The sequence below is a fragment of the Poecilia mexicana genome, unplaced genomic scaffold (assembly GCF_051168715.1).
Source record: "Poecilia mexicana isolate PSO_F unplaced genomic scaffold, ASM5116871v1 scaffold_21, whole genome shotgun sequence".
Lineage (NCBI taxonomy): Eukaryota > Metazoa > Chordata > Actinopteri > Cyprinodontiformes > Poeciliidae > Poecilia > Poecilia mexicana.
The window spans coordinates 21,632,949-21,656,462 of NW_028263390.1; the positions used below are offsets into that span (position 1 = coordinate 21,632,949).

The 23,514-nt window shown below is 35.8% G+C and overlaps 4 protein-coding genes across 6 annotated transcripts; 1 reads left to right on the plus strand and 3 right to left on the minus strand.

Annotated features, from left to right (window-relative positions):
• Nucleotides 1–96: 96 nt before the first annotated feature.
• znf512 (zinc finger protein 512) lies at nucleotides 97–10,804 on the minus strand. The gene is made up of 16 exons (XM_088001923.1): nucleotides 10,591–10,804; nucleotides 8,709–8,845; nucleotides 8,570–8,625; nucleotides 8,384–8,442; nucleotides 7,137–7,645; nucleotides 6,964–7,053; nucleotides 6,739–6,837; nucleotides 6,342–6,466; nucleotides 5,389–5,475; nucleotides 4,944–5,042; nucleotides 4,701–4,868; nucleotides 4,390–4,587; nucleotides 4,205–4,306; nucleotides 3,677–3,739; nucleotides 3,364–3,462; nucleotides 97–2,176 (listed from the first exon to the last, which is right to left on the minus strand). The coding sequence occupies exons 2-16, from the start codon at nucleotides 8,806–8,808 to the stop codon at nucleotides 1,571–1,573; spliced, it is 2,460 nt and encodes an 819-aa protein (XP_087858049.1). The 5' UTR covers nucleotides 8,809–8,845; nucleotides 10,591–10,804; the 3' UTR covers nucleotides 97–1,570.
• Nucleotides 10,805–12,858: 2,054 nt separating this feature from the next.
• Nucleotides 12,859–16,298, plus strand: LOC148153095 (uncharacterized). The gene is made up of 6 exons (XM_088001905.1): nucleotides 12,859–13,025; nucleotides 13,182–13,207; nucleotides 14,271–14,462; nucleotides 15,003–15,205; nucleotides 15,278–15,305; nucleotides 15,762–16,298. The coding sequence occupies exons 1-6, from the start codon at nucleotides 13,000–13,002 to the stop codon at nucleotides 15,866–15,868; spliced, it is 582 nt and encodes a 193-aa protein (XP_087858031.1). The 5' UTR covers nucleotides 12,859–12,999; the 3' UTR covers nucleotides 15,869–16,298.
• Nucleotides 16,299–17,921: 1,623 nt separating this feature from the next.
• LOC148153096 (uncharacterized) lies at nucleotides 17,922–19,955 on the minus strand. 2 transcript variants are annotated; one of them, XM_088001911.1, is made up of 4 exons: nucleotides 19,795–19,955; nucleotides 18,814–19,008; nucleotides 18,407–18,616; nucleotides 17,922–18,300 (listed from the first exon to the last, which is right to left on the minus strand). In XM_088001911.1, the coding sequence occupies exons 2-4, from the start codon at nucleotides 19,001–19,003 to the stop codon at nucleotides 18,197–18,199; spliced, it is 504 nt and encodes a 167-aa protein (XP_087858037.1). In that variant the 5' UTR covers nucleotides 19,004–19,008; nucleotides 19,795–19,955; the 3' UTR covers nucleotides 17,922–18,196. The 2 variants fall into 2 exon arrangements, with proteins under 2 accessions (XP_087858037.1, XP_087858038.1); XM_088001912.1 differs by having other exon boundaries at nucleotides 18,814–19,005; nucleotides 19,795–19,911.
• Nucleotides 19,956–20,544: 589 nt separating this feature from the next.
• Nucleotides 20,545–23,358, minus strand: LOC148153097 (uncharacterized). 2 transcript variants are annotated; one of them, XM_088001910.1, is made up of 5 exons: nucleotides 23,079–23,358; nucleotides 22,140–22,331; nucleotides 21,359–21,561; nucleotides 21,248–21,272; nucleotides 20,545–21,150 (listed from the first exon to the last, which is right to left on the minus strand). In XM_088001910.1, exons 2-5 carry the CDS (start codon nucleotides 22,327–22,329, stop codon nucleotides 21,032–21,034), a joined length of 537 nt encoding a protein of 178 aa, XP_087858036.1. In that variant the 5' UTR covers nucleotides 22,330–22,331; nucleotides 23,079–23,358; the 3' UTR covers nucleotides 20,545–21,031. The 2 variants fall into 2 exon arrangements, with proteins under 2 accessions (XP_087858036.1, XP_087858035.1); XM_088001909.1 differs by having other exon boundaries at nucleotides 22,140–22,334.
• Nucleotides 23,359–23,514: the final 156 nt, after the last annotated feature.

Below are 23,514 nucleotides of genomic sequence, written 5' to 3' on the forward strand. Positions count from 1 at the left end.
TATTCAAATTATAAACAAACCTATTATTACTACTGCTGTTGCAAAGTTTCATACATATGGCAGACATACTGGATTTTGAGGAATTTCCAAGTCAAATTTTTCACTTCAGGGGCCATTTAATTTTTTTTCCTGGTGATTATATCAAAGATGATATAAAGAGCCAACTTGAAGAAGGGTAGACATATATTTGTACAGTTTCACCTAATAAATTAGGCTTAAAATGACTAAATCTCAGAATCAAATATTTGCCTTATATCTATAAGAATTTGAACAATTATTATTTTTCACATTACCACGGGAACTCACTAGAAAATTTTTTGTTGTTACAATAAAGAGAACATGGTCAATATCTTTCAAAATGTGAGTTTTCTAGATCAGGAATCCAATCTATGAAATGAAAAATGCAGGTCACTGAAAATGAAAGAGGGAAAAAAGTTAACTTTTTGCAGAGAACGTGTATATAAAAGTCAAAATTGTAGTTTTGTCCTGAAACACAAACAACAACTCACAAACATTTAAAATTCTCAGTGGGAAGCTCTTAAAACAAATTCATTCAAGACTTGACTCTTTAGTTTGGTTTGAAAATAAATGTGCAAAATGCAGAAAACAAGAAGAAAATACACTAACATTTCATCAGCTGAAAAAAATATATCTGTTAAACATTAGCGCTAGAAATAACTGAAATAAACATGTCTAACAACAGTGGATGTAAATTGCAGAGGACATGAACATTCATCTAATCTATCAATATCAGGAATACATTAGGAGACAATAACAAATCTGGAAACAGGACATTTTAAATTATTTTTTCCCTTCATCAGTTAACAAAATGTATTCATGCAGTCTAAAAGTTTTTATGATTTGTGTTAAAAATAACAGAATTTCTGCTGTGTGTGAACTTTATGTAGCTGTAGACTTAATCTAATATTAGGATCAGTTTGAGTAGAGGAAACTAATCATATTTAATCTCTTTTTGTGCTTTTGACACTGAAAAATATTGAAGAATAAAACTTAACGTGCTTTTTTTGTTATCAAGACCAACACAAACAGAAGTATAACACAATCGTTGGGGATGAAAATGTTGGAGAAGTCTATTTTACACATAAGAAAAAGGTATTTGACTTTAAGAAACACAGTTACTGAGTTGGAGTGCTACTTTAATATTTCTCCTGTCTTTCATCTGATGAAGCCACAGATGTAAATAAAACAAAATGGGGTTAGATGGATCAAACGTATGAGGCACAAAGTGTTGTCAGAGAGAACAAAATACGTTCTCAAATAAAATATGCTGACATCCTCACGTTGTGTTGAACCAACTTTACCTTCTATGGTTAACAACAAAGACAGGAAGGTTTTAAAAGAATTAGACATTAAAAATCTGTGAAAACGCCCAGATAAATGTTGTGACTACATTTAGTGTTAAGTCCACAACTTCATGCTCTACGTCCTTCATCAGCTAAAGTTTTATTTGTAGTACCTTCCTGTTGTCGTCTCATCTTTAGTAGGAGTAGCCGTCTGTTGCATCATTTATTTTAGCAGCTGATGCAGGATCCTATCAGGCATTTCGCCATCATTTTGCAGCGTCAGCATGCGGCTCCATGATGTCAGGCTGTTTCAGGTTCCACTGGTCGATCTGGCGCTGCGTGCCATGAAGCCCGGCTTCCACCTCACTGCTGCCGAAACCGAAGCAGTCCGTCTGTTTCCCGTCCACCATCCCGGTTTCTCCTATCGTTTCTCCCTTTATCCTCCCGTTGACCTCCATTATCTCATCGCTGTTCTCCTCTGATTTGATCACGTCCACCATGTGCATGTCGATGTGTTCCGGTCCCAGCACGGCTTCCTTGCGGTCCATGTCCAACCACACCGGTCCCGCTGGAGGTTCTAGGGAAGTGTAGTGGAGTTCTGGCTCATCTTGTGAGTGGAGGTTCTGCTGCTCTGGGTGGAGGAACTGGGTTTGGTGCTGCAGGTGATGTAGAGGCTGCAGTGGATGCTGCAGGGGCTGCTGGTGGTGGTGGTGGTGATGATGATGATGATAATGGTGATGCTGCTGCTGGTGCAGGTGGTGGAAGTGGTACTGGTCAACAGTTTGCTTATTTGCATGGACTGACTCTTTTGGTTGGTTCTTGAGGAACTTCTCAAACTTCTTGGAGGCTTTTTTGTTTGTTACAAACCAGTCCTGTTAGGTCATAAAGCAAAGATATAAGTGAAAATCAAATGGTTAAGTAAAGCGACTAGGGATGGAAGCAATTACTATTAATTGTCGACTATAATCACCATCACTATCTACAATAAGTCTGAAGAATTCTGAGTTAATATGAGTTACAACATTTAATTTCCCGTTGGAATCAATAAAGTATTTAATTTTGAATAGAATTTGATTTAATATATTATTAGATTAAAATGAGTTCCAAACGATTAAACATCCGTTAAGCCTTCTTGTAGTGTTGTAGTTTGGCCGCCATCCAGCAGAGGGCACCGCTGGTCACCCTTAGGCGCAGCCTTTGTTATAGAATTTAAAGATGGCGGCTAACCTGGAACGGCAAAGAGAAACGGTCCAAGCAGAGTTCGGTGCGGGATGCAAAATGCACTTTAAGCGGTTCTGTTCTAAAATATAAATACTCAACAAGTGACTTAAGTTTCACTTTAATGGCGATGATTCACCCGAGCTGCGTGACGGAGCAGCTTTCTCAGCTTAAGACTGAAAAAATTTAATATGGGAAAAAACCTTTTGCAACGTTGATTTCTTTGATCTGTGGTGAGTTAATGCGCGAAGTTGTAGCATCCCTTCAGGAGTAACCAAACGGTATTTATGCATGAACGTATTGATGTGAGAAAACCACAACTTTCTATTTATTCAGTTAGTATTTTATACAGCTGATACAAAATGTTAAAATTTAATTATGTTTTTTTTAAATTCACCATATTATGAAAGATTTTGCAATTTATATAATGAAAAGGCAACCGATTTTCTTAATCCATAAAAAACTCAGGTTTTAAGAAAATGGCTGCTTGGCTGATTAATATGACCAACTTCACATTACCTCAGTTGATAATTTGCATCACTAAAGCTTCTCATTTTATTTTACATTATGTTATCTGCTTCCTGCAGTGAACAGTTCACCCAGAAGAACTGCTTTTCTTCAAGAACCAAGAAACATCTTTTTTCCCCCAAACTAATTCTCAAAATAAATCTGTATATGACCATAAAGTTTTATTCTGAAATAAAATCTTTTCTGAACCCTTCTGAGCCTATCAACTGATATAATAAAATAAATTAATACAATGGAGTCATCAGCATAAAGCCTGACCATAATGGGACAAAACAGCATATCCAAAGCAAGAAACTTGGTAATTTATTATTACCTGTGAGTGGACTGAGTTTATGTGATATTTCACTCCACTTTCAGAATTAAACTCCTTGTTGCAGATCAAACATCTGTATTTTCCAGCCTCAAATTCACCCTGAAAAAAGACAAAACAAACTTTAACCTTCACATAAGTTATTAAATACTCTAAACAATACACTATTACTTTTTAATTCAAAGTTTATATTTTGTTTAGGGTTATAAAAACAGAGAAGGAAGGAAAATATGCTGATTTGATATATTTCATTTATTCCAAGATTTAACTGAATTTGTTGGAAATTATCTTTCTAGACACTGAACAGATGGTGTACCTTTGTGCACAGTCCCAGGTGAGCTTTCAGCCCAGACACACTGGTGTATGTGCAGTCACAACCCTGAGGACAGAATATAGTGCAACACATCACATGAGTTTCACTTTACTGATACTGAAACATTGTATTTTTTAAAGTTGGTATAGGTAAAGTAGAAAAAAAAACATTTTTTGAAGTGTAAATCCAAAAGTCTGTTATTACTTCATGGTGATATTTCTATGGATGGAGGAAATGTGAGTTTAAATGAATAAAAATCCAATAATATTTTTTAAAAAACACCACATGTGAAATGAACCCAAGGCTTTAATACGAGGTGCAATGTCTGTAAAACATGCAGAGTATATCCAGAAAACTATTTTTTGGTGCTATTGCCCCTGTAAATGGTTTCTACCGTCTGGTCCAGGCTGGCAGTACCTAAGCGCAGCTCGAAATAGATTGCAAATAAATCATCAACTTCATTTTAAATCAGATTAACTGTTCAGGTTTAAAATGTAATTCTAGTAAACGTCAAACAAAAGTGTGTCCTACTTGGTTAGGGCAGTGAACTTTCCTCTGCAGCTTCACCTCATTCTTCCACTTCCTCAGCACCTCTTGGCTGAACGCCGGCAGGCCAGGTCGGGCGTATTTCAACTGGAAATGGCAACAAAATGAAAAAATTAGAGCCTAGGGGTTTCCATAAAACCAGTTTTTTTGTTCAATAACATTCTTCATGCCTTCTTATCGTCAGGCACAAGGTCTGACTGAAACTTCCTCTTGGGCCAGTCCTTTGGCAGTTCATTGTTGGCGATCTCAGCCAGGTGGAAGTTGGCCACCTGTGCAGAGGCGCGCTGCACTCTGCCGCTGGGCGTCCGCTCTGGGTTAGCCTCCCTGTGGGCCTTCAGGGCCTCATCCTCTTCAGGCTTCTGGGGCGTCTGGAAGGAACGAGTGGAAGTCTTGATCAAAACGCGACATTAGCAGTAATTTATGCAACAAATGACAAATTACTGAAGTGACAAATTACTGTAAATGTGCAAAGTCAGCTTACAGGAGCATGCTCTGACTTCAGGTGGTACTCCAGACCAGCCTTGGATTTGTACGCTTTCCCACAGTGGGAGCAATTCAGCAGCAGCTTCTCCAGCTCAGACTCTTCCTTCCCACACTTCTTCATGTGGTACACGTAGCCCATGATGCTGGTGAAGGCAGCAGTGCAGCCCTGGGAAATAAAAGGTATTTGTGAGTCTTGTATGGTTTTAAAACAGACCAAACTGCAATGTGATCAACGCCTCACTTCTTTAGAGCATTTCAGTTTGCCGAGTCTCTTCAGGATTTTACGCAGTTTGTCTTTGATGGCGCGGTCGTCGAGGCCCTTGGTGTCATCAGCTGATGGCTTTCAAGATTAGAAAAGTTAATATCAGCGTTCTGGCATTGCAGATATTACAGCACATTTATAAATAACACATGTTGCACATGACGTACGCATTATAAATGATTAAATCAAACATTTAAAACTCCTGCAGGTGAAACAAAAACAAGCATGAATGCTGTTTTTTGAGCAACAGAACAATAGCAGTTTTACTTTACAATGTAGTGTGTACTTTGGAGGCCTAAAATACACAATAAATCAAGAAAACAGCAGGTTTTACTATTGAAAAGCTGTGGGTTATGCACCGCAAAACAGCCAGCATCCCTGCTAACACCAACAGAAATAAAGAGAACATAAATAATGATCTTACCAGGTTGCTGTGGTCAGCCATGATGTGATACTTCATCCCTGTGGAGGATTTAAGCTGCTTCCCGCAGTGCTGACAGATAAAAGGTTGCTGCAGATTGACAACACATTTTTAATAAGTTTAATACTTTACACCAAGTACTTAAACAAGGAATAAATATGGTTATATCCCACATGATCTTAATAAATGCTTAGGAGTGTATTTTACTGATATTTTTCATGGTAGACTAACACAAGTTGGTGCATCATGTTAAAGAGGAAGGAAAATAATAATAAAAAAAAAACCCTGAAAGGTGTGTCATACATTTCTGTAAAGACTTCAGTGGTTTGTCAGAGAACATTATTGATTAAAAATCAGAGGTCAGGACAGTTGTGGGGAAATTTAAAGAACGGTGAAGTTAGAAAATCATAACATCCCACATTGCTTCTGTTCAATCCTAAATAACTGTTGTTTACAGATATTGCTTGTGCAAAGGTTTAGAAATGTGCAAGTATGTGGAAAAAAATAAACAAAAAAACCTTAACATGTATGTAATTAATTAAAATTAATCAGTTAAAGTCACCTTAATATGTGATTTTAAAAGCCGTATATTAAAGACTTGTAAAATATTATTAATTTTATTTTGAGAGATGCCCGCCTCATTTCCGATCAGTAAACTTCGGTTGAGTGAAAAATAATTTTAATTTTAAATCTGCCATGGGTGTGAATAATTCCTGCAATGTTTTGTTTCAAAATGCACACCACACATTTCAGATTTCTATTTGCATAAATTATATCCTTTTCATTGTCACCTTTCTCACAGTTATAATCCACTCTTGTTCTATCACATGAAATCCCAACAAAATTCACTGAATGTTTCAGTTGGAATGGGACACAGTTTGAAGTGGCATAAATATAAATGTAATATATATAATATTTATAATATAAATTTTTCAGGGTAGTGTTTGAAGCCTCACCAGTCTGCAGTTCTCCATGTGTTTCTTCAGCCCCTCCACAGTTTTCCTGCTCACACTTTTGCATTTGGGACACGTCACTCTCCCTTTGGCCACAATCTGGAGCTGCCAGCGCTCCTCTTGGCTTCCTGGAGACGGAGCGCAGCAAGAATAACAATAAAGTTTTACTATCGGAGACGGAAATATCTGAATACCAAACCAACAGATTATCTGTGCATCTAATGAATGCACATAATGCAAATTATGGATAATTTTATACAAACATTTAAGGATCAAGTTTATTTCTCAAACTGCAGGACTACTTCCTGGACCCAGTTCAACTTCAATGTGCAGGTGACATTTAGTTTTAATACTAATCAAATTTTTTTAATTAGATCATTTTTAATTAAGCTGTTCTCACCTGGAGGGTAGGTTGGAGGTTCCTTCTTGATTGGAAGAAGGATGGGTTTCTGATCTTCATTCATTTGGACAGTTGAGCTCCTACTAACACTGACTGCATCTAAAATTGAGATACATGAAGTACGTTTCTTTATTACTGCATTAGATTTATGATTTAATGTGATCTCAGCTGAATCCAAATCAGCTCTGTAAAAAGTTGAACCTGTTGGACAGGATGGAGACCTACAGGACATGCTGCCCTCTGGTGGTGGAAGGAAGTTATTTACAGCAGGGCTTGGCTCCACTTCTGCTCTCTGGACCTTCTTCATGTTCAAGTCTTTGAAATACAATATGAAAATAACATTGAGCTACCTTATGTAACAAGCTTGTTGCATATGAGAAACATATTCTGGTGCTTACCGGGTCTCCAGATGTTTCCTCGCTCCCTGTTTGAGTCACTCCAGACTTGCTCATCCTGGCTTCGGCCGTTTCCCCACCTTTGCTCTGGTCCGCCGGAGGATCCGTCTGTTCCTGGATCCCTTCCACTGTTCCAGGCCTGATCCTGGCTTTGGTTTCTCCCCACCCCCCATCCAGACTCGGGACCTTGCTCCTGGCTCGTGATCCAAGCCTGATCCGGTCCAGGATGACCTCCATCTCTGTCAGGAATCCATGTTTGGGGTTCTTCTCTGCCTGGAGTCCAGGGTTCAGGGCCTCGCTCCCTGCTGGAGCTCCAGGTCTGTTCCTCAGGCTGCGGCTGCTCCCGGCTCGCCTCTGGTCCATCAGGCCAGTGGTCCTTCCCCATCTCTCTTGGAGGCATGTTTATGGACCTTTCATCCGAGCCGTTGGCCAGGTCACCTGATGACATCACAGAGCAGCTGGTGGTCGGATAATCCACAGATCCCAAGGAAACATTCTGGAGGTCCTCATACCTGGTATGAAAACAAAATATATATTCTACAAACCTGTGACAATGTAACGTTTTCTCATTTTTTTAGTAAAAGGTGATATATTATGCCTCCTTGAACAGGTTAGGAAATGTTTATTGGTATATACAAAACATTATATTACCTTTTTTGCACAACAATGACATTTTAGTCCACTCAGTTTTGCCTAATTTGAGCTCCTTTCAGAATGAGCTGTCACTGTCACTATAAATCCAGTAAGCTGCTGCTGGCCACGCCCCCCAACTCAACAATTACAAACCAATGTGTTATTATGCAACTGTACATCTTTGAAAAGCAGAATTGAAGCCTCCTGCACAACCAACAAGAACGCAGCAAGTGGTTTCTGAATAAGTCAACAAAACACTTTTCATGTCCAGCAGCCATTGTACAGCGCATCTAGCAGTAATACCAGCTAAACAAATGTGCTGCGTAAATTAAGTGTTTTTATATCTTCTCACTTTCTCCACCGGTGATGAAGTGCAACACATTCTGTACCCAGAATGCAATTCAGGCACATTTTATGGTATGAGAGAAATACACCTGATGTGTTCAGACATGGCTCATCAACTGGTGCTCAAACAGTTTCTAACCACATAAATTTGAGCTTTTTTAGTAAAACAGTCTGAATTAGGTGAGTAATTAACATAATCTGTGTCAGAAAAAAATATACTTTCAAAAAAATGCACTTGCATTTGCTATCTGGCCATATTTCAAAGGTTTTACCTTTTTTTGCTGCAAGTTCTTTTCATCTTTACATCGTTTTGATCTTGAGTCTCTTCATCCTGCAAAAAACAAACAGAACTGTGAGGATGAAGCCTGGACAGTCGTACAAACTCATAAATCAGAACTTTCAACATAAATAATGTAACATAGAAAAAGCTACAGGATGCAATCGTTTGTCTTTCTTACCTCTGGATACTCAAACGTATTTAGTTCACCTTGTCTGTCAGGAAACCTTTGGACAGCTGATGTTAAAAACACAAAGTAAGTTCAGTTAGCTGGACAAAATGTAGGAATATAAAAATAAATTCCTTCTTTATCGCTCTACCTGGACATGGAGGTGAACTTCTGGCTTGTGATTGGACAGGTTTCCTTTTCCTCGGCACATACAGAGGTGACATATCCCCTCCGATGTGGGCGGGGTCCATGCTACGAGAGCCAAGCCCTCCAATGAAGAAATCAGCACTGCAAATAGAAATAATGGAAGAAACATTCATGGACTTCAATTGTTATTACCCAAAATATGTCAGGAAATTTTCTATTTTCATGAAAAATTAAGTTTAATTTATCTTCAATTTCTAATTTGAAATTAATTCAGGTTGTTTTATATATTGTTTTGCAATTTTTACAGAAATGTACTTTGAATTGTGAACCACTAAATAATAATGACACATTATTGAGAGAGAATATACAGTTAAGAAAACTCAGTATTTTTTATGTCAATTTTATTTATTTAAAACCTTATAAAATATAGTTCCATGAAAATTCTTCACCAGTAATAATAAAAACAAGTATCAATTAAATAATCAACAAGGAGTGATAAGAAAGAAAAGAATCAAGTTGAAACAGTTGAAAGGAACATTTAGCAAAATAAATCAAGTCCAAGGCAGGAGCCCTGAGGATCTCCATCTGTAAACAAGGCTGCTCCTGCTGATAAATGAAAGGTTCAATCTCCATTTATCCAAGTAATTTAAAAGTCCTGCTTCACTTATTATGATCAGAATAATAAAATACATAAATGTCTTTAAAAATATATAGTTTTAGGAATTAGTTGCCTGTACTGAACAGTATTCCTCAGGTTTGATGTTCAAAGTTAAGCTACAAACATAATGGAAATATTTTAATAACCTCTATAATAAATTTTACATATAATTACCATTACAATAGGATATAACGATCTTGTGTTATTGCAAATACATTCTTCTGTGAACAAGAAACTGACTTGAAGGAAAGGAATTAATAAACTATTTTTCCTTTCAATCTTAAATAATTTAAAACAAACAACCCCTAAATTAATAACATATTCATTAAACATCCCCATGTTTACCAGGATTGTGGTGCACCTATTCAACTTTATTTTAAAATATGACAATATATAAAATTTGTTTGGTGTCTAAAAATATTTCATTACAAAATAAAATAGAATAATTTTTTAATGTCTAGACATTCCTTTGATTTGTTATCATATACATTTAAACTGAGAATCGTCTTGAATTAAAGTCTTAATTTCTTTTGAAACAGAAATCTGCATTTCAAAAGGAGTGCTGAATGAGACTAATGAGGTGTAGAAAGTTTTAGAAAATCCACACTATTCATGGTTATAAAAGTTAACCATCTGTAAACAGAATAGGGGATAATTCTGAGGGAAATTATTGCTCCAGAATATTACATTTTTTTAGTATTTTGGAAATTATATTCGTATGTAAATTTAGTAGAGTTCAGAAGGCATAGTATTTCTTTCAGAAAAAGTTGTGATGAATGATGAACGCCTGATGATTCACTTTCAGCTCCTGTTGTGTTTACACTCTGCATTTGCATCCCATCTGACATGTGAGCTGTTTGTGATGGATGTGCGCATATGAGGCCAGTCTGCTCCGTTTCAACAACACTGACATAAAATGTGAAAGAAAATTGTAAATTTTTTAAAATGAATTTAAAAAAGTGAATAATATGACGTTTTACACTAAACCTGCTAAGAAGAGAGCCATTTTTGCAAAGCTGAGAATAAAAAATGATCTCTGTCCACCACCATCTGTGTCTGTGTGGATAAAAGAGAGAAAAAACAAAAAGATTTGGATTTCAGACGACGAAAACGAGTAAATCAGAGCTTGTGTCAGATATCCGATAAGCATTTCGCCCCCATACTGAGGCTCCACTCCTGACCGCCTTTCATTGTTTCTTAACGGGGTAAGAAATACCAGAGAGCCTACCGTCCTACAGCCCAGTCCCTCTGCAAGGACGGCCAGCCTCCATGTCTTCCAGCCCGGCCTCCTCTGTCGCCTTTTCCCCGGCAGAGCAGCCGCCAGGCGGGCTAACATCAAGGACAGGCCCGGTCCCTGGATGAACACGGAGAAAACCTAAAGCTGTGGCTGCACCTACATATGGACCAGCGCACTCACACGTAGGAGTATAGCAGCCACTGGATGCGTGTGTTGTTGAGCGGAACGCCCTCCTCCTGCTGGAGAGAACAAATAAGACCCGCATCTGCTGCTGCGTTCAAGGCCTGCGGGACATACCGCAATGCAAACCCTACGAGGAGGATTAAGTTTACCGAAAAAAAGAGAAATAAACTCTGACTTTAATCTTAGAATTATGACTTTTGAGCTCAAAAGATGAAAGTCGGAATTCTGACTTCAATCTAAGAATTATTAGTTTTCATTTCTGAATTCTGACTTTTCATCTCTGAATTCTGACTTTTCATCTCTGGATTCTGACTTTTCATCTCTGGATTCTGACTTTTCATCTCTGAATTCTGACTTTTCATCTCTGGATTCTGACTTCTGATCTCAGAGAATTAAAGTCCAAATTCTGAAAAAAAAAAAAAAAAATCTGAATTATGAGTTTTAGTTTAGTTCCTTGCAAACCACCAGACTTTCATGTTAAGTAGTTTTCAGCAAAATTAGCCTTAGTTGTGGGTTGTTTATCATATCTGTGTTGCCATGTGATGGACTCCTCTTCCAATCTTGCACAGATAAGAAGCTGTAGATAATGGATGGGTAATATATTTCATCTTCATACAGTTTTTTATTCAATTTAACTGAAGAAGCTAAGACAAACTATGCAAAACTTTGTAAGTAGCTAAGGGAACACTGCAAGAACAAGGAGGAAACCAAGAACTCCTGTCTCATAATTTTCTGCCTGTGTAAAGCACTTTTATATTAAAATGTTATGTTTTAATATAAACATAACATTTTTATATTAATGTTATATAAAATAGTTTGTCAAATAAAAACTATTTTTCTTTTCAGAACTCATGTTTGTTTGTTAAATAATGGACAGATCATTTGGATCACTAGCAGAAAACTTGATGTTGGACTGAAGGAAGAAGCATTTCTCAGATCCTCTTTTTAAATTCACATTTTGCATGTTTTTGCACTTTGATTTGAGTTTCTCCTGATTCTAAAAACAGCCCAAGCACTTAAAAAACCCACACACTCATTTTTTGCAATAAGTTGTTTTTTGGTGTCTGGAAAATGAGCCTTTTCAAAAACCTTCCAAATGTAATGTCCCTACCGGTTACCTACCAACCCAACCCTGAGCTCCAGGATGTTTGACCAGCTGATTTTCACTTCCATATGTGCTGTACAATGGCTGCTGGAAAAAAACAAGCGTGTTGTTATTGACTTACCATTCAGAAACCACTTCCTGCTTCTTGTTGGTTGTGCACAAGGCTCTACTTCTGCTTTTCAAAGATGTACGGTTGCTTTATTATGTAGACTAAAATCTCATAATCTAAGAATAATTTTAGTGCAAAATGTGTAATGAACTTGTTTTGTGTGAGGCCATCCTAACCTGTTCAAGGAAGCACAATATGTCACCTTTAAGATATAAATTCCAGATACTGTTCATTTTCTAGATGTGTATTCTTTCTTAGGTTTCATTCTTCTTCTGTTTTCCACATTGCTTTCTTATTTCACTGTAGCACATTTGCAAGAAAGATGAAAACCCTACAGCACAAATCATGATGAGAAAAACATTCAGTGGGTTAAATTGTGGAAAAAGAAGAACTTCATGTGGTGTTTATGCTGAGAAGGTTTGTGAAAGTGATTCAGTGTTTACCACTGAAGTTGGAGCATCATGACGACAGCAGCAGCAGTGAGCAGCACAGAGATCATGGTTCTCAGATGCTTCTCTGCAGAAGCTGCTCTTATTTTGCTGCCGTGTTTAAAATATTTTTTTCTTATTATATTAAACTGATGAAGAAGAATATATATAAAAAACTTATGGTGGATGTAAAGAATTAAAAATCAACCAACATATTCTGTCGTAACTATTTTAGTCTTCTCTGTTCCTTCCTTTTTTCTAAAACTGTTCCCCTCAGATTATGTATGTAGGCCCGGGGATTTCATTACAGTTTAACACATAATTTCCACTTAACTGTACAGCAGACTAACTTCCTGTTTCTTATCTTTCACACTTGGTCTGCCCGCCCAAGCAGCACCTCTGCCTTTGCAGTTATTTAGAAGACATGCTCGCTCAAAGTGAAAGTAAAAGTGCTTCTCTAACTGGTTTAGCTTTACTGCAGTGAGGACGAATCAGAAAACCAAGAAACAATCAGGCTGTACAAGTAAATATCTGTAATAGTGTAGGGTGATCCTCATCGGGGTCCTGAGTCTCGGATGCTTCGAAGAGGAACCACTGGAAGGTATTTTCTGCTTTTTTGACTCAGTGAATGTATGTGCAGAGCAGCTGATTCCACTTTGATTGCAATGACGTACTTAGTTTCTTATGTATGTTCATATTTTCATTTTCAAATGTCAAACAGTTCTAACCAACACTTTGTCTCTTTCTTTTTACGCAGAAACATGTCCCAGCAGCGAGAAACTGGTGAGGAGATCTAGTTTACAGATTAAACTCAGGACAGGGGCCACACACAGAACGTTTTATGCAAATAACAACCGTCTGTTGGTGGAACAAAACACACTCAAGCGTCAAGGTTATGAATGACTGTGCAACTTCCTTCCTGTTTTGGAGGCTTCTGCTGTTTTTTTTGTTTCAGGGTTTGAGCTCTTTAGTTTTCAGCCACAGCAGGCAGCAGGTTCACACAGCGGGGCGGCTGCAAGAACCGAGGAACTTTTAGATAAATATCCAGCCTTTAGATATGACTGAGTATTCTGTATTAAGAGTTTAGCAGCTGAAATCATCTCAAACTGATCAGAAGAGCTTGATTTAGGAAAAATGACAAATGTCTGAAGAAGTATTCTATAAATGTGATTATGACCTGTTGATGTTTTTTACAGCACATATTTAATGTAGTTTCTATCCTTTGGATAGAAGGTCAATACAAACAAAAGCTTGAATTCACTGGATTATTGCTTTCTAATTGACCAATAATTGAAAACTGAAGCTGATCTGTGATATTGACAGAAGTTTAGGTAATTTACAAAAATGTTAGAAAGCTGTGGATGGGTGCAGAAACACAAAAAAGAATCACATGTTTGTTTCAGTTCCCTTTTGATTCAGTGCATGAGTAGATCAATGAGGCACAAGCAGAAACAAACCCTGAAATGGTGTTTAATTTAGATTAAAGATTTGCTCTTCGGCCTTGTTTCTGTGTTTTTGCAGACATGGATTAGCTAGTGATGTTATGCAAGCAGGAAAACGCCCCGTCTCACACAACAAACTTAATATCAGTTGATCTCAACAAATTCTTATCTGTTTGCTCTTATGCAGCTCAGAGGTGGTGCAAGGTTGAAGACAAATTTATTTCTCATTTATTTCTTGAAATTCTTTTGTTTGCAAACTTATTTCATTACCGAATTTAGGTAAGAAATCATTGTAGCTCCGGAAAACAAAGTGAAAAAACCACAAAAACAAGTTAAAGTACCATAAAAAGTTGGTGTCAATCAGTGTTGGTTCTAACTGAATCTTATTGTCTGTTAATGTTTAGGCTTGGGGAGAAGGTTTTATGTCTTAGTAGCAGGTAAAACCAACGGGGCTCATCACTCCATCGTTGACAAGCTGAGCAGCGCAGGCCAAGTTGAAGCTTACTCTCCTACAGAGTGTGACTACGTCCTGCTGATCTGCCCAATCGCTTCACGCGTCCTGACAGACATCACTGAGGCTCTCAGCAAGGCTCCGAGTAAGACTGCTTCACATTAATGGAAAATATTCATCAGTTTGTGAGCTTATGCTAAAGCAGACTTGGTTTACACAGCAAATAATGATCCAAAAAAACACCAGAAAGTCCATCTGTTAGTGGCTCAAGAAAGGAGAAAAAGGAATGGCCTAGTCAAAGTACAGATGTAAATCTAATTCAGATAATGTGACATGGCTTTAAAGCAGCATTTCACCCTAAAACCCTTCAATATGGCCAAATTAAAATAATACTGCAAACAAGGGTGAGGTTGAATTAATAAGTAAAATCATTAAAAATGTATTTTTGTATTTATCTCAGGTTTTCTTTGTCTAATTCTAAAATTTACTTGACCTGAAACATTTAAAAAAGTAGGAAAAAAATGATTTTTTAATTTCATGCATGACGACAAAGTTATCCAACTCATAAAATTAGTGAAAGATGTATCAAATCTGGGTTCCATTTATCTGTTAAAACTGACTGTAAGGAACTAGAGTACAATGTTATTTAAAAAGTGTTTTATATTCATGTTTTCTGTGTTTTTAGATGGTAAACCCATCGTTCTGGTGGTGATGCATCACACATTCGACCCCAACCACGTCGTAGCTGAAAGCAGGAGGCAGGTGCAGCACCAGAACGTCCGCCTCACCGTGGATTACTTTTTCCATCAGGATAAAATCCTCAACTGTAACCGTAACGACATATCATGGCATGAAATCCGGAGGTTTCTCGGCCTTCCAATTTCCAGGGTAAATATTGATTTTAATGTAATCATTTGCAGTGGAGTGATGACTTTACTCACTTTGTTTCTGTTCTTCCAGAACTCTTTCCTGCAATCTCTGATTGAAGGTAAATACAGCAGAAACCAACATTTTTATTTATTATGTATTTTTCTCCTGTCTCACTTCAGAACTTTAATTAAATGTGTAAAGGGTAAATATTACAGTTTGATGTGAAGTTCTTAAAAAGCTAATTTCAATCTCAATCAGTTAAGAAGGAAAATCAAAAAGCAGCAAAATTTGTCGCATCAAACAGGCATGGAGTTAAGAGAGAAGTGAAAGAAAGACAGATGTGTGAAAAATAGATTTTTCTAAAATGTGATAAATGACAGTGTCAAAATTAGCCATTAGAGGCTAATTTAGAGGAAATTCATTTTATACTTTATTACTGGTTTGTTTTGAAGAGTTGAAGTTAGACCATAAAACATCTACATGATTTTATAGGATCTTTGTGATGTTTTAATTTGAACTGCTTTTCTTTAATGTGAATCTAACCAAATAACTCTTTGTTCTTTTTGCCCTTTAGGTGCAAAGAAACGTAAAGGTGCTATATTTGTCGTCTCTGTCCTTGTTGTGTCTGCAGCTGTTGTCACGACGTCCATCTTCATGGTTGTAACACATAGATATCCCTGACCTGCATCAGCTGATTCGATTCTTTCTTTAATACATTTTTAGTTTGTCTGAAACCACCTCATAGGATGAAAACTTTATTGTTGGATGAAGAGGTGGAAAGGCAGAAAATCTGATCACTTTTTATAACAGCAACGCATCAAAAGAGTTAATTTCACATATTTATATCTACAGATGATCTAATAAATACATTATCCTTGTAGGTTAATGTAAATGCTGCTTTAGTTTGATTTTATTAATGCAGAAGTCACATTACACATTTGTTACAAATAGAAAGTCTTTAAACATCTTCATCAGCTGGGACTTGGTCATATTTTTAGGATGTGTAAATATTCAAAGATCTGGAGAATTTTTATTTAAACTAAGTGGATTTTTGCAGTATTTATATTGGTTTTACCGTGAAGAATGTAAAATAAAAATGTATTAAAACTTTTCTCTGTGTTTTGTTTTATTTTTTGCATCATTATTTGGGCTTTAACAGGAAGTAGACGGGGTTTCATAATCAGTTTTCTTCCTCAGTCCCATTATAAAGCCAAACATCCAGAAAGCATGTGAACGTTTCACCCATATCTAAATTTTATTATTAAATTAAAAAGGAATTTAAGTTGTAAAGTTATGCTTGCAGTGGTTATTTTATTGTTTCGTTGCATTTCCTTCTCACAACTCAACTCCTTCTATAATAAAAGAAAAACAGTATTAAAACTCTCTCCATATATTTTTATACTCTAAAAATATACCACAATGATGACGTCATTGTTTAAGAACATACTAATTACTGACTTGATGTAGGACTCGGTGGAGAGTTTTATTGCCTGTCGTCTTTGTCTCAGTGTTGGATGATGAGGCATAACTGACTCACATGTCTGTCATTATCATGCTGTTTGTTTGCAATTTGATGCATTAATTTATTTATGTTACACTTTTAAAAACAGGTTGAAAACTGAACCAAAGTGCTGTACAAAAATGATTACACAATAGAATAAGTTGATCAAAAGACAGAGACAAAATAACAATACAAAAATATAATGAGTAATATTGAGAAGTAAATAAAATAAAAACAAAACATCACAACAACAAAGCCTCAATTAAATGTAAACAAATAAAAATACATTTTCCAGGTAAAATGTACCTGGAAAGGTAATTTATTCCAGAGAACAGGAGCAGTGAAACCTCGATCTCCTTTTCTCTTAAGTCGAGTTCGCAGGACTTTCAATAGCAGCTGATTATTTTATCTTAAAGTTCTGGACACAGAGTGAAGTTTGAAAAGATAGTGAACAAATCATGTCCAGGAAATAAACCCTTTCTTGTCATAAAAAAAGATTTTTGTTGAATAGAAAATGATGCAGAAGTTTCACACCAAAAGCATTTGGCTTAGAAGAAGCAAGACATGTTTCGGCCACAAGGTGGCACTGTAGTTTTTGTAAATAGCTAATTTCCTTTATGTATTTTTAAAACCAGGAATTAAAATAAGAGAAGTGAAGCCGTGGCTGCAGAACACTTAAGTAATAAAATCTGACATCATAACACACAGTAACATGACACTCTTACTTATTACTTGAAATCATCCAACCAGAGAAGTAATACTTTCTAGTATTGTTAATAAAAATGCTGTAAGTTAAATGTGCAGTTTAATCAAAAATTGCCTTAGGGAAGAAAATAATAACAGAAAATCAGTGTAATGGACACATTCTGGAAAATATATTTATATTAGCCAAATTATTGTTTTCATAAGCAGCTTTAGAAAAATACTGATTGTAAAACTATTTACTTTTCCCTTTTCATTTTCTTTTCTTTTAGCTGCTCTGCTGATCTTTTACTGAGATACTTTACAGAAAATCAGTTTATTCCTAAAATTAAACTGCATCTCGAGTCAGACAATCATCAGTAAAATAATTTGTTTCAACAAAATAGTTTGTTCTTTATCAGCTGTAAAGTGTAACACATATTTAATTTTCTTTCTTTTTTTAGTTTAACTCAACTGAACCTTTAATCTGAAACTGCAGTCACGACAGGAAACTAGTTAATCTCCAACAGGAACGACATTCGACACGTTAGACTGAGTGAAAAACAAAAAGTTTATTTGAATGTATTTTCAGGAGATAGCACTAATTAGTTTATTTTGTTTACCAGTTTATTTTGCATTAAACCAATATCCATACAATTTATTTTTACATTGATTTAATTATTTAACAGAATTCATGTGAACAAATCATCCACCCAGAAAGATCTACATTATGATATTAAGATAAAAACAAAAGAAGATCATCATGGTTACATCTCACCTTCACTTCCTGCTCAGTTTGAAGACTGTCATGAAAGTTTTGATGTTTCTTATGGATGTTTTATACTGGTAAATACAACAATTACAGCCACAACTATCACAATCACAGCAGCTACACCTAAAATCGCTGCTATTACTAATGGGTTCTTCAAATCTGAAAGACCAAAAGAGAAAGTTTAGATACAGTTAATCATATTTCACATATTTACAATTGAATGGTTTCAAAGTCTGTATTTGTCCTAGAAACAAGATTTATTTACTTTTTACTGAATTTTTGGAACATCCAAGATGATTCTGGATCAAATTCCATGATTTATTATTGCAGCTAGAATCGAGGAGGTCGTCGTTCCAAAACAGAAAGTCCACAGTCAGGACGACGTTGAGGTCATGCACTTGTCTGCTGCTTTCTGCTAAAGCCAGGTTTGCATCTCTGGTGTGATGCAACACGACCAGAATCACTGGTTTATTGGCTGAATGGAAAAAACAGCAAGAAAGTCGAAAAAAAACAAAAACAAAAAAAAAACAGATCAATTAGAAAAAGACAAACTTTTTGTTATTTCACACAATGTGTTTTATGTCTATACAAAACCTGCTTCCTTTAATGAAACTATGGATGAAAGTAAGTTATCTGCGTATATTGTACCAGTTTTGAACATTAATATCCTACCAGGAACTCTGGCCAGGGCTCCACTGATGTCTGCTGCAACGCGGGACACGATGGGGCAGAAAACCAGGAAGTAGTCGCACTCTTCAGGAGAGGAGACTTTAGTTTGGCCGATGTCTCTAATCATTTGAACAAGGCATCTCTGAGCTCCAGTTTCCACTCCCTCAACCATGACAAAAAACTTTTTCCCCATTTCTGCTGCAGAATGAAACATATTATTTAAAACATTCATAAACAACGAAGGAGCTTCAGAAATGTTTTATGTGACAAAAATATTCATTTTTCTTGCATAAATTTAAAACCACATTTAAACCATGAAAAGATGTGCAGGAACCAGTCGTTTTTAGTAAAAGGTATAAACATATACATTTGTCAACTCATTAATAGATTTTCCTGAATGTTGTTGTATTATATAATCATTTTTGCTTCTGTAAGTGGACTTCCAGGTTGTTGAACATTAATTTGTAGACATTGCTCTTCTTATCTTCTGTAGGAGGTGAAAACAGCACAAACCTGTTATTGCTTGCTATGCCTGAAATATAAAATCTAATGCTCAGCTGAGCAGAGGCAAGCAGCAGAAATACTTTATAGACAAAACTCTGACACTTTACTGTGATTTTGTAAATGAGACAAATAAATCATTTATTTTATCTTTATTTGATGAAGTTAAGTGGTTGAAAGCAATTTCTCATTTATAAACATAAAATGGGAAAAATTCATCAAAGGTACCAACAACTAAAATTAAAAATATTATAAAAGTAATTTTTTTTGTTCACCTCTGCATTTGTTTCTATGGAGATGCATTAAAAAAACAGAATATTTAAGTCAACAACATCCAACTAAAACCAAGAGAATCATCTCAAAGTGATTTATTGCAGCTGTTCATTATAACCATCCACTGCCTCAGGAAACAAACAATATTCTACAGGTTTGCAGTTTGAAGTAAAAAAGCATTTTGAAGACTTTTGTTTGGTAATAACTCACCTAATAGACTGATAACTTCTTGTTCGTCAAACTTTCCAATGCAGCTGAAGATCCTCAGACTCACTGAAATAGTTTCAGTTTAGAGCAGCCAGTATAACATGTTTCCTTAACAGATAAGAATAAAAGCAGCAGCTGTGAATCTTATTGGACAGCTGGCAATTAGTGCATTAAAATATCACCACTATATTTTTTCCTGCAAGTAATGACTAGATTCTTGATTCATTCTGAAAACTTTTGCAAGTAGAACATTATAAGGATGCAGCTGAAAACAGGAACATCTTTATTATTCAAATGTACATAAAATATCATCAAAAACATCCTGTAGTTTTGTGTTTTCCAGGTATAAATTTCTTCATTCTTCAATAAATGTGACATTAACACCTTCATTTTGATTCAGTTTATTTATATTGTATTATCTCAATGTACAAACAGATCCAATGTATGTCCACTTATGTCATTTAAAATAAAACAAGCTAAATTTTATTTCAATCCAATAAAATCTTTGCTGTCTTCATCAGTGGGTTGGGCTCCTCTGCTGTTATGGAGTTTTCAAAGACACTGGAAAAATAGTTCCTTATCATTTTATCTTTTATTCTACAGCTGCAGAGTTTAGGTGGAACATTAAAGCTCCAAAAGAAACATTTCTTAATGCATTACAAACCCATTGAATGCATTAAATTATTCAATATTTAGTTTATTTCAGTAACACAATTCACTAAGAGAAACACAAATATATTTATTCCACACAGATTCATGTTTTCAAGCATTTATTTTTGTTAATTATGATGATTTTCAGCTTTAAATTAAAATGTTTAGGCGCTGACCATCCGCACTGACAGCAGTCTTATGTTTTATTTGAAATAACTCAAGAAAAACATCCAAATTAGTTTATATGATTTAAAAGATAAATAAAATTCTGTGTAACATAAATGTATAACAATGCAACATTTATTTACAATAAAATTATTTTTATTGAAAGAGAAACAGTTTTCAGACTTCTTGGAACAATATATCATTTATCATCTGAAACTTTAGCACTTTTTTAGAGAACAAAGACAATAATCCCATTTAAGAAATAAAAAGGTATTTAAAACATGCTCACAGTTGCCCTAAAACATTTTACAATAAACATGTTAATTACTCCTTAATTATGCCTTTACATCATCATGTTGTAACAGAACCAAGGTGAATAAATATCCAAGCGTCTGTATCTGAATAACTTTAAGGCTTCTGGAGATCAACACTCCACCTGGTTGTTTTTACGAACCAATACAATAATCACCAGCACAACGATCTCAATAAAGAGAATTACACCTAAAATCTTCAGCTTTTTTGTTGTCACATAATTATTCAACCCTGAAAAAAAAGAACATAGTGTTTATATTTCACATATAATTTTATCAGAAAGATCAGAACATAAACAGTTGGTGTAGAAAACAAAGTTTCTACTTACATTCTCCGAAGTTTTGAAAGCCAATCTGAAAGAAACAAATGGTACATTGACAATATTTAGCTTCCAGTTTACTGCATGGATAATTTCCAGTATGGTTAATAGTTTAGATACCAGTTGGTTGGAATGTCCAAGATGACTCTGGATCTGAGCCCATGATTTATTATTGCAGCTAGAATCGAGGAGGTCGTCGTTCCAAAACAGAAAGTCCACGGTCAGGATGACGTTGAGGTCATGCACTTGTCTGCTGCTTTCTGCTAAAGCCAGGTTTGCATCTCTGGTGTGATGCAAAACAACCAGAATCACTGGTTTATTGGCTGAAAAGGAAAAAAACAAGGCAAAAAAAAGATAAATAAAAAAATTATCAACTTTTGGGTCTGCATTTATTCATTCAATTTTTACAATTGCTGTGTTTCCATTGACCATATATTTTTACAATGTTGAAAAAACATAATTTTGTAATTATGAATAAGTTTGTTCACATGATAAGTCAATAAAAAAACCATGTCACGCTGTGATCCTCCTGTCTTCTTCTTTGTGGTTTGTCCAAGTGGCAACATCTGGTTGTTGGCCATGTGACTTGTATGATGCAAAAAAAGTATTGCCATTGCAGTTTTGCAAAATAAACTAATTTTGATGCAGCTGAAAAAAGCACCTCATCCTATTGCCAAAACGTTTTAGTGGAAAACAAGAGGCTTTTCAAAATGTCAAATTGTGAAGCTATGGTTAAAGGAAATGTTGGTATTGACAAAGTTTTGCACACATTTCCATTGGAGACACAGCTAATGTGTTGTATATCTGTACAAACTTATTTTCCAACCTGTTAATGAAGCTATGGCTGAAAGTGAGCTACTTATGTACGCTTTGCTAGAGTTTAGTAATATGATTATCCTACCAGGAACTCTGGCCAGGGCTCCATTGATGTCTGCTGCAACGCGGGACACGATGGGGCAGAAAACCAGGAAGTAGTCGCATTCTTCAGGAGAGGAAACTTTAGTTTGGCCGATGTCTCTAATCATTTGAACAAGGCATCTCTGAGCTCCAGTTTCCACTCCCTCAACCATGACAAAAAACTTTTTCCCCATTTCTGCTGCAAAATGAAAGATATTATGTGAAACATGCACACATAAACACTGAAGAAGCTCCAGAAATGTTTTATGACAAAAGTATTCCTTTTTCTCACATAAATTCAAACTATGTATAGATCTGCTTTAACCAGTCATTTTTAGTTCTTATACTTGTATAATGTGATTGCAATTGTAACATATCTCCTCTTTTACTTCTGTAAGTTTATTTTCAGTCCTGGTTCAAGGCTGATTTCCAGACATTGTTGTCTTTATCTCTTGCAGCAGGTGGAAACAGCCCAAACCTGTTATTGCTCGCCATGCATGAAATCTAAAACAAAGTTCAGCTGAGCATTAAGAGCAGATCTGCTTGATGGACAAAACTCCCACATTTTACTGCAAACTAGACACACACAAAAAAAAGATTTTATCTTATGAAGTAAAATATTTGAAAGTTATTTCTCATTTGACAACATGACCTGGGTAATGGGCTGCTAAAACACCAGAGACTGAAATAATAAATGTTGAAAAAGTGAACTTTTTATCAGTTGGTAGAAACTTACACAAATGATTCTGAGCATAAACAAAAACAGAATATCTGAATTTATCACAACCCATCTAAAACCCTGAAACAATCAGAATCGTCCCAAACTGATTTATCGTAGCATTTTGACACAAGCATCCAACAGGAAACAGATATAATACGGTACAGGTAAGTAGTTTTTAATTTAATAAAAGCATTTAGAAGATGTTGTTAGTTAATAACTCACCTCACAAACTTGTTCATTAAATGTTGCAGCAGAGTTTAAAATCCTCTGACTGCCTGAAATAGTTTCAGTTTTGAGTGGAGCAGAAGGCTGCTCTGCAGGTTTCTCTCAGCAGGTGAGACTACGCAGCAGGAGCATTGAGTCTTACTGGATGGCAGAGTTGTGTGGAAGTGGTTCACTAGGTTCTTGTTTTATTCTGGAAAAATTGGAAACATAAGCAGATAGAAAACGGTTCTATATTGGCATGCGGCTGGAAGCCTAGCAGAGAGCAACATTCTAGTAAACTTACTGGTCAGACTGAAGAAGACAGGCTGATGAGTAACTGGAAGTATAAACAATAAGTATTGCGCAATCAGGAAATGGTGAGGTACCCAGTGAAGGTGGTTTCCAAGGTGATCCTTTTCAGAAACTTGGACCTTGACTGACATAGGGTGCATTC

Coding starts and splice junctions, on each gene's coding strand:
- znf512 (XM_088001923.1), bottom strand. CDS start 8,808: ATGGACCCCGCCCACATCGGAGGGGATATGTCACCTCTGTATGTGCCG. Junction 5,476..6,341: donor ACATGGAGAACTGCAGACTG/GTGAGGCTTCAA, acceptor GTCAATCTGCAG/CAACCTTTTATCTGTCAGCA. Junction 2,177..3,363: donor TAAACTCAGTCCACTCACAG/GTAATAATAAAT, acceptor ATGACCTAACAG/GACTGGTTTGTAACAAACAA.
- LOC148153095 (XM_088001905.1), top strand. CDS start 13,000: ATGCTTCGAAGAGGAACCACTGGAAG. Junction 14,463..15,002: donor GGCTCTCAGCAAGGCTCCGA/GTAAGACTGCTT, acceptor CTGTGTTTTTAG/ATGGTAAACCCATCGTTCTG. Junction 15,306..15,761: donor CCTGCAATCTCTGATTGAAG/GTAAATACAGCA, acceptor TTTGCCCTTTAG/GTGCAAAGAAACGTAAAGGT.
- LOC148153097 (XM_088001910.1), bottom strand. CDS start 22,329: ATGGGGAAAAAGTTTTTTGTCATGGTTGAGGGAGTGGAAACTGGAGCT. Junction 21,273..21,358: donor TTGGACATTCCAACCAACTG/GTATCTAAACTA, acceptor TGTTTCTTTCAG/ATTGGCTTTCAAAACTTCGG. Junction 21,151..21,247: donor CTTTCAAAACTTCGGAGAAT/GTAAGTAGAAAC, acceptor CTTTTTTTTCAG/GGTTGAATAATTATGTGACA.
- LOC148153096 (XM_088001911.1), bottom strand. CDS start 19,003: ATGGGGAAAAAGTTTTTTGTCATGGTTGAGGGAGTGGAAACTGGAGCT. Junction 18,617..18,813: donor AGCCCTGGCCAGAGTTCCTG/GTAGGATATTAA, acceptor TTTTCCATTCAG/CCAATAAACCAGTGATTCTG. Junction 18,301..18,406: donor TTCCAAAAATTCAGTAAAAA/GTAAATAAATCT, acceptor TTGGTCTTTCAG/ATTTGAAGAACCCATTAGTA.